Genomic DNA, 8,683 nt, shown 5'->3' on the forward strand with positions numbered 1-8,683 from the left:
AAAAGAAGTTCCGATTTTGTGTGCTTCTAATTATAAGCTAAAATGATTTTGGCTTCTTGACATCCAATATTTTGATTCACGCATGGCCGGAAACCTTCAAATAGGAACATAAAAATGGGATAGAATGATCACACTTATAATTTGAACTTAAGTCTAATTTGTCACTCAAATCAAGAGTCAAGACACATAAAAAGCTACCTACAAGAAAAAGTACAAACAATTTTTTTTCTTGATGTCTGATATTCATATTGAGACTCAAACAGATGTGAGAAGTCCCAAAAAGCACACACAATTTAAGATGCACAAAGTAGAGATACATAAGAATAACTCACAATAACAATTTCAAACAACTTGAACAAGAAACATAGTCTCTAAAGCCTTGAGGAATATTGGTGGGCAGCTACATTGAGGACAAATCGAAACTTAACATCATTCTTGGAAAGCCTATCAAAGGCTTCATTAATTTTGTCAATTGAAACAAGCTCTATCTCACACAAAATGTTGTGTTTTCCACAAAAATTCATCATCTCTTGTAACTCCTTCACACTTCCAATAATGCTACCCCTAACAACTTTCTTGCCTGAAACATTTTTTCAAAAAATAATTAAACAACTTCATTATAACATGAATGTTTTATACCTCCAAAAATATTTCCACATCCGTGTCAGATCCTTCAAAAATACACAATTTTTGGAGAATTCGACATGCACATGTCGATATTTTTGAAGAGACTGCACAACATATGTTTTATATAATAATAATAATTTCAGGAGACATCTTGTATACCGTTTTACGGAAATATGTCCCGTAACTTTTTGCCCATATCGGTATATATATATATTTAGAACATTTATACTAAACATCTATAAATATTTGACTGTGAATTATGTTTTTACCGTGGTATATTAAGTTGAGGTCGTTGTGGAACTTTTCTAACTTTAAATTTTGAATGTCTCTAAATAATTCAATTGAAAATATTTACCATATATCAAAGGTGTAGCTGGGACTTCAATTGGTTGAGCTGGTTCTCCCACAATTGATATAGTTCCATTCACTTTTAGGAGCTCAAGATAAGGCCCTAAAGAATGCTTTGCTGATACTGTGTCAATAATAAAATCTAAACTTCTTCTGTTCCTCTGCCAGCCATAAAAAAGGGCAAAAAAGGGAAAAAGAATAAATAAGTACTAAACTTTCAATTTGTTGTAGCAAAGAATAAAACTAATCATTGTATATTATCTCACGAAAAAATTATTTGTTACGAGGGACAAATTAAAAACCAACATAAAATAGGGGCAAAAGTACAAATGACCCGCTCTTTTAAATGGAGGATTGAGGTAGGGTAGGCTAGGCCGTTGCAATCTCCAGCCTTAGGTTGGTCAGCCTGATTTAACAGCTCTATTCACATTCATAAAATAATTATATTGAGTGTTGTAAAAATATGACACATGAGTATAATCAATCCAAACGCATGCTAGCTCATAAAAGGAGGATTGCCTAAGTTCATTTAAGAAGACTACTGGTCCGTCCACATTGATTGGGACTTTAACCCATTCTAACATCTTGTAACATCTGGCAATTTGAAATAACTATGAAGAGACTTAGAATTGGAAATAGTCATTTTTGGAAGGAATTAAAAATCTCGAAAATTTGGTCAAGTATGGGAAAAAGTGAGTTTTTGGCCAACTTTGAATAGTTATAACTCCTAGCTCAGGATGAGTTAGGTGTAGTTCAAGTTATGTTTGCAAAGTTCGTGGAATGGTTTTTCCAACGCCGCCGAGTTTGCCCGATTCCGAGTTTGTATGAGGGAGTTATGCCCTTTGGAAGTTGGGCTGTTGGCAGGGCAGTTAACCCGATTTTGTAAGGGTATTTTGGTCTTTTCCCTAGCCTTTTCTTTTGGATATATATTAAGGTGTTAGATTGATTTTAAATCAGTTTTTCCTTTTTAAAGTGAGAGTTAGGGTTCTTGATAGAAAAGGAGAGAAGAGGAGAAAGGAGAAGAAGAAGCAACTTCGTAGAGATCGTCGTGGATTTCGTCGGGGGTGATCCCTATTAAGGTATGTGAGATCATAGTGTTGTGTTGGGTTGGTTCTTTCCCCCACACGCCAAACTCGTTTAATTTCGAGAAAAGATTGATTATGTTTGTTGAAGTTGTTGGTTGTGATTGTGTTGAAATTTCTTGTTGATTTGGGACATGTTTCCGGTTGTGTTTGTGAGTTGAAATCTATTGTATGTTGAGGGGTTTATGATTCTAAGTGTTTGGGGTCTGGATCCATTGAAGTTAAGGAGGTTTAGAGTTGGACAAAGGAGGAAGAAAAGTCGAGTTTTCGGGGAAAAGGGGTGGCGCGTCACGTCTGCCAGCGCCCCCCAAAAGGGACTTTGATGTCCAGCCCTTGGGGCGGGGCGCCTAGCAGAGTGCCACCAGGCCTTCTGAGTTTTGTGGTCTGGAGTCCCGCGCCTCTCAGAGCGCCAAGGACGCCAACCTTTCCCATTCATTCGCCACTTTTTCATGCATGTTCCTTGGCATTGTACCTATGTAACACTCCAAGGTACGTCTAAACGTCAAGAACTCATCCATAAACGTGTGATCATATACCTTGAATCCATAATCCAATTCAAGGCGAGTTTGGATCAAAGTCAAGTGAAGTTAGAAGTCAAGTCTAGAAGTTAAGAAGTAAGTCAAAACAAGTTTTCAAAGTTGTTCAAGAGTCTTTATTGAACGTTTTAACTTCGTTTTAAGGCTCAAGCTTCAAGTTGAGTAAAAAGTATAGAGTTTCAAGTTAAGCCAAGAATATAGAGTTGAGTTCATTTCTCAAAAGTATTAGGGAACTAAGTATTCCCCAAAGAAGTTTATAAATGTTTTCACATTTGAGTAAGAGAGGAATATGATTCCAAAAGAGCCTTTGGGCTAGTTTTCAAGAAAAGGGAACATCGATTCCAATTGAGCCTTTGGGCTAGATTTTGAGCAATTATCTCAAACTAAAGAAAGATGTGTTTAAAGACACTTATGAGCCAAAGTATTTTTGGGAGTAGTATCGAGCACCGAGTTGGGGACGCGAGTTCATATTAACTCAACTCTCCATAAGAACCATGAGCCAACATGGGACTTGACGGGTCATTCTTTTTAGATGATCACGTAAGATTAAGCTAGTGGATCTACTAAGTTAAAGTAAGGTCCTATATCACGGCAAGGTATAGGATGGTTCTTGGGCAACGTGAGGTAAAACGTTGTATCACCACTAGGGCTCATAGTGGTGGTTGTCGGTTAAAGAATCTCCCACTAAAGTTATATTACTTTTATATAAGTAAAGTTGAGTTTGTTATCGTTTTATCCTTAACGAACTAAGTTGTTTATAGTGTTTTACAAGCTATTTATGTATTGCATGTGTCTTATTGCTTTACATTTGAGTTCAGTTATTCATGAGTCGAACAGAGCTAAGGTAAGTGTTCACTTGTACTCCTTTCAAGCTTAAGTTGTTGCTTAGTTTTCTAGCTCGCATACTCGTACATTCAATGTACTGATGTCAGTTGGCCTGCATCTTATGACGATGCAGACACAGGTACCCAGGACCAGCATCCAGCATGCCGTTGATCCAGCTGAGCACTCCAGAGTCAGTGGTGTGCCTCTTTGCATTCCAGAGGACTCGATTATTTTGTTCTCTTACTTTTGTGTTATTAGGATGTTGCGGGGTCTGTCCTAACATCCATCTCAGTGTTATAGAGGCTTCATAGACAGTCAGTCAGTTGGTTAGTTTTGAGTCTCTCATCTATGTATATATGTAAATATTCTATTTTGGGACTCGAGTTGCCTTTTAGGCCAGATGTTATCAGTTAAGTTGTTTTATGTCCTTGCATTGCATGGAGTTATTCTGTTGAGTTAGGTTTCCGCTGGGTTAAGAAAGTCAGGCCAAGGGTTCGCTTGGGGGCCAATAATGGTCTTCGTGTGCCGGCCACATCCAGGGTGTAGGCTCAGGGCGTGACACATCTCCTTCACTCCCAGGTCCAACTATAGCGTACGCGTGGACCAAGAGTTCAAATGAGGATGAACCTGACTTTGATATCATGCAAAATTAGGTGTTGGGCCTAAGTCACATCCTAAAAGTTGGCTCAAATGGAAGAGGATTGTCCTAAGCTTATAAGGAGACACTCATCTTATTAACTATCAACATGAGACTTTTTCATTGTTAAACATCCTACCTCACGTCCAGGGTTGGATATCTGGTGCGTGGGAAAATTTAATTTGGGGCCTAACATTCAGTGAGATGAGTTCTGCTCCAATACTATATAAAGATATGACAGACATGACTCTACGTGACATGTGCGCGGAGTTTACAAACCTGCATTTGCTTGAGGTCTGTGCTCAAGATAAAGCCATCAGCATCCAATTTGTCTTTTGCATCTTTTTCTTTAGAAGGAGAGGTGCTAATAACAGTAACATGATGACCAAAAGCCTTTCCAAATTTGATAGCCATATGCCCAACACCTCCTAAACCTATTACAGCCATATGTTTGCCTGGTGACTCAAATAAGTTGCTATTTTTCATGGCAGTGTACACTGTTAGCCCTGCTCCCATTAGTGGTGTTGCTCTATCCATTGGCAAGCTCTCTGGTATGTGCACTACATATCTACATTTAAATAAAAAGAGAAAACATTAGGGGTGTGTTCGGTATGAAGGAAAATAAGTGAATTCGTTATTTATTTTTCTGTGTTCAATATGTAAGTAAAATATATTATAGTAAAAGTATTTGTATATAATTTAGACAGATACAATGTGGGGTGATAAGGGTGGGGTAGGGGTGTGAAGTGGTGGGGATGGGAGCTACAGCGTGAAGAAATTAAAGCATCATGATTTAATAAAAGTTACTCCTTATATTTCAATTTGTTTGTTTGATTTTAATTTAACAAGGAGTTTAAAAAAGTATTTCATCTGTCTTAATTTATATGACTCACTTTCTTTTTTAGTCCGTATCAACAAAAATGACACATTTCTATATTTAATGGAGTAACAATCAACTTTAAAATGCTTATGTTATCCTTAATGAAATAATTTATACATAGTCACACAAACATTTATGACTTACTTAAGACCACAAATTTCAAAATCTTTCTTTTTTTCTTAAACTACGTATCAAGTCAAACTATATCATATAAATTGGGACGAAAGAAGTAATTAAGAAGACTTTTAAATTTTGTAGTTTAATTTTAAACAAAAAGGACGTAAAATGTACTAAAATACTCTTTAATCTTTTGGTCTTAGCCATGTGAAAAGTTAAAATTAAAGAGTTGCATGACAAAAAAGAAAAACAAAACATTCTTTTTTATAAGAATGAAAAAGAAAAATAACGTAGCTAATCGAGTAGCTCTAGAAGCATGTGTAAAAGCTTGTAATGAAGGACGTGATCTTGCTCGGGAAGGTAATGAGATTATAAATAAATTGAAATAGAGAAATACTACTAATCGATATACACATTCAATTGAACATAATAACTTTAATCCAAATTTTAATTTATATTTGACTTAAAAAAATCATTTATATATATATATATAAATTATTAATTTAATATTATTTAAACTCATAAATTTTAAATTCTGACAATATGATGGAGTAAGATATGTTAAATGAATACCTGTGATCTGCAACCATGATAGTGGAGTAACCACCATACGTGGGAGTGTCATCCCAATGAATGCTATTATAGATAGGTCTCATTTGGTCACAATAGTTCTCTTGGAAGCTATTGCAAAGCTCACAATCCAAACATGTAGCTGCTACATATCCAACTCCTACTCTTTCACCTACCTTGAACTTTGACACATTGCTTCCCACCTTAATTACAATACCACTAATTTCATACCTAAAATTACATATATTAAAAAAAGTTTAAGTTTTATATACTGATGGTTGATGGTGTAATAACATTTACATAAATATGTCACTTACAAGCTTTAATTGTAGATAAATCTATATGAGAACTATCAATTGATAGCGTGTACAAAAAATTATATCTAAAATAAATGTTAAGAAAGTGTTGCGTAAACTTGAGACAAGGAGAAAAGACCAACTTTAATTCTTATTATGGTTTTGTGACAAACGAATTTGTCATCTTTCTTTTTAAAGGTCATTATAATATTAAAGAAACTCGCAAAAAGAGTTTTAGCTAGGTTATATTTGTCCTATCCAAATAGTGTAAGAAATGATGTAATGATCCTAAGTTGACTAATTCAACGTTACCTTAATTTGTACATTAGCTTAATGGTTTTGATTAGCGTTTGATAAATAAAAAAAACTGGATTACTTTAAGAATATTTATATGTTATTTAGTAAACTATTAAGAAGACGGATATGAATGGAGAGTGGGGATTCAGGGGTGGCAGGGGGTGGGATGGGATTCAGTGTGGGCTTTGACAAGGAGAAAAGACCAACTTTAATTTTTATTATGGTTTTGTGACAAACGAATTTGTCATCTTTCTTTTTAGAGGTCATTTTATAATAGTAGTATTAAAGAACTTGCAAAAAGTGTGTTAGCTAGGTTATATTTGTCCTATCCAAATAGTAGTGTAAGAAATGATGTAATGATCCTAAGTTAACTAATTCAACGTTACCTTAATTTGTACATAGCTTAGTGGTTTTGCTTTATTTTAAGAAAATATTTATATGTTGTTTAGTAAAATTTTAAAGAGATGCGTGGGAATGGGAGTAGGGTTTGGAGGTGACGAACAGTGGGATGGTCAAGGGTTGAGTGGATGGAGAGGAAATAATAAATTTGGAACGCCACTTATATAACTTAATTATTTTCCATACTTTCATTAGGTAAGTCATTTTTCTCATTTTTAGGGAGTTTGTTTTCATGATCAATCAAACATAGAATTTTTTTTTTACAAAATATATTCTAAAAAATGTTTTCCTCCATGCCAAACACACCTTTTGTCTCAAATCCCCTACATGCATGCATAAGGTTGAGATTAAATATCTTAACGATTAACATGAACCCGCATTATTATTCATATTAATACCTTTTCAATCCTCTTTTCCTTATTTTATTCTCTTATTATTAAATAATTTAAAGTTCCTCAAACAATTAAACCTTTTGCATTATACAAAAGCTATTGTTATCAATTTACAAAAAAAGATCAAATTTGTGTTTTGGTGTCTTCTTCAAATTTCAAGCACTACAACAAGTTAACACTATTTCAATATCATTATATTAACTTATCAAATTCAACATAACACTATTTCAATACCATTAAATCAACATCTCAAATTCTTGAGTTATATTTTATTATTCTGATTTTATATTATATGTTTTCATTGAAAACTTGCATTTCTTACCTTCTTACTTCATAAGACTTGTGTACATCATCCTAACCTTTTCAAAGATCACTTATGAATTATTCACACTGAGTATATTATTGTTATTCAATTTATATATGTCTAAAAAAAATTAAGATCTCTATAATATCAGGCCCTCAATCTTGTTGAGATGATCTTATTATCATTTGCATAAGATAATAGTAATATGTACTAAAAGTAATTACCCAGGGACAATAGGATAGGTTGTGTTGGCCCAATCATTCTTGGCAAAGTGCACATCTGTACGACACATCCCACAATACAAGATCTTGATAGTCACATCCTCAACACCATTTTCTCTACAATATTTTCAAATTGTTAGCATATATTTCCAAAAGCTAGCTAGCTAGAAAAAAAACACAATATACTATATATATATATATATATAATATACTATTGTTGAAGTAATAATGTATGTACTAATTAAGATATATTATTAGAAACCTTCTCTTGAACATAAATGGTGTCAACTTGCCAGAGGAGTCATGAGCAGCCCAACCAAGAACACTTTGTGTGAGTTTTGGAGTTGATTTGGCCATAGGAGAAATTGTTGGAGATATTAGAGATTTGAGTATTGAGGGAGAGAGTGGCATTTTGAATATTAGTCTTTCTATTTTTATAGTGTTACAAGGTTTTTTTTTCAATAGAAGAGGAAACCATTCTTTTTATAGAGTTCTACGTCGTTTCAGAGGCGGAGTCAAGATTTCAATTTTATGAGATAGATTTTAGAAGTATGATTTCAAGTGGTAATTAATAACTAAGTTCAATATTTCAAGTGGTAATATTTATATATATTTACATAAATGAATTAACGAAATTTTCACCATACCCCACCCCTCCTGGTTCTCACCTCCACCACCCCACACTCCCCATCCTTTGTTTTCATCTTCCATGGTATTTAGCTAGATTATATACAAATAGTTCTAATTAAGATATTTCTTTTATTTTAATTTGTCTGACCTACTTTTCTTTTTAGTCTGTTTTTGAAAAAAGAACCACAAGAGTAAATGTTATTTTATTAGTACATTTGACACATCTTAAATTTTAGATAACAAGATTCGAAAGTCTTCTTTACTCTAAAAATTTATGTCAAGTCAAAATCGGTCAAACAAATTAAAATAAAAAAATAATATTTTTTTATAGACCTTTTGAAAAGTAGATAGAAAAAATTAGCCTATAGACTCAAACGACTAGCTCAGTTGAAACATACTTGCATAACAAACACAAAAAAATAAATACAAAATTCTCTAAATTTTTAAAAGTATTTCTTGCGTACCAAACACACCCTTAATGATTACTATATTGCCGGACCCAATTAAAGTTAACTATGTATC

The 8,683-nt window shown here is 33.7% G+C and overlaps 1 protein-coding gene across 1 annotated transcript; it reads right to left on the bottom strand.

Annotated features, from left to right (window-relative positions):
* Positions 1-310: 310 nt before the first annotated feature.
* LOC125841790 (probable cinnamyl alcohol dehydrogenase 6) lies at positions 311-7,888 on the bottom strand. The gene is made up of 6 exons (XM_049520956.1): positions 7,794-7,888; positions 7,535-7,648; positions 5,626-5,853; positions 4,335-4,623; positions 983-1,136; positions 311-580 (listed from the first exon to the last, which is right to left on the bottom strand). Exons 1-6 carry the CDS (start codon positions 7,886-7,888, stop codon positions 372-374), a joined length of 1,089 nt encoding a protein of 362 aa, XP_049376913.1. The 3' UTR covers positions 311-371.
* Between the last annotated feature and the right edge of the window lie 795 nt (positions 7,889-8,683).

The sequence above is a fragment of the Solanum stenotomum genome, chromosome 10 (genome assembly GCF_019186545.1).
Source record: "Solanum stenotomum isolate F172 chromosome 10, ASM1918654v1, whole genome shotgun sequence".
NCBI classification, from domain to species: domain Eukaryota; kingdom Viridiplantae; phylum Streptophyta; class Magnoliopsida; order Solanales; family Solanaceae; genus Solanum; species Solanum stenotomum.

What these genes read in the sequence shown, in the direction of transcription:
- LOC125841790 (XM_049520956.1), bottom strand. Translation starts at nt 7,888, where the DNA reads ATGGCCAAATCAACTCCAAAACTCACACAAAGTGTTCTTGGTTGGGCT. An exon ending in CCATTTATGTTCAAGAGAAG is followed by an intron (nt 7,649 to 7,793) that starts GTTTCTAATAAT and finishes AAAATATTGTAG; the next exon opens with AGAAAATGGTGTTGAGGATG. An exon ending in ATCATGGTTGCAGATCACAG is followed by an intron (nt 4,624 to 5,625) that starts GTATTCATTTAA and finishes ATTTAAATGTAG; the next exon opens with ATATGTAGTGCACATACCAG.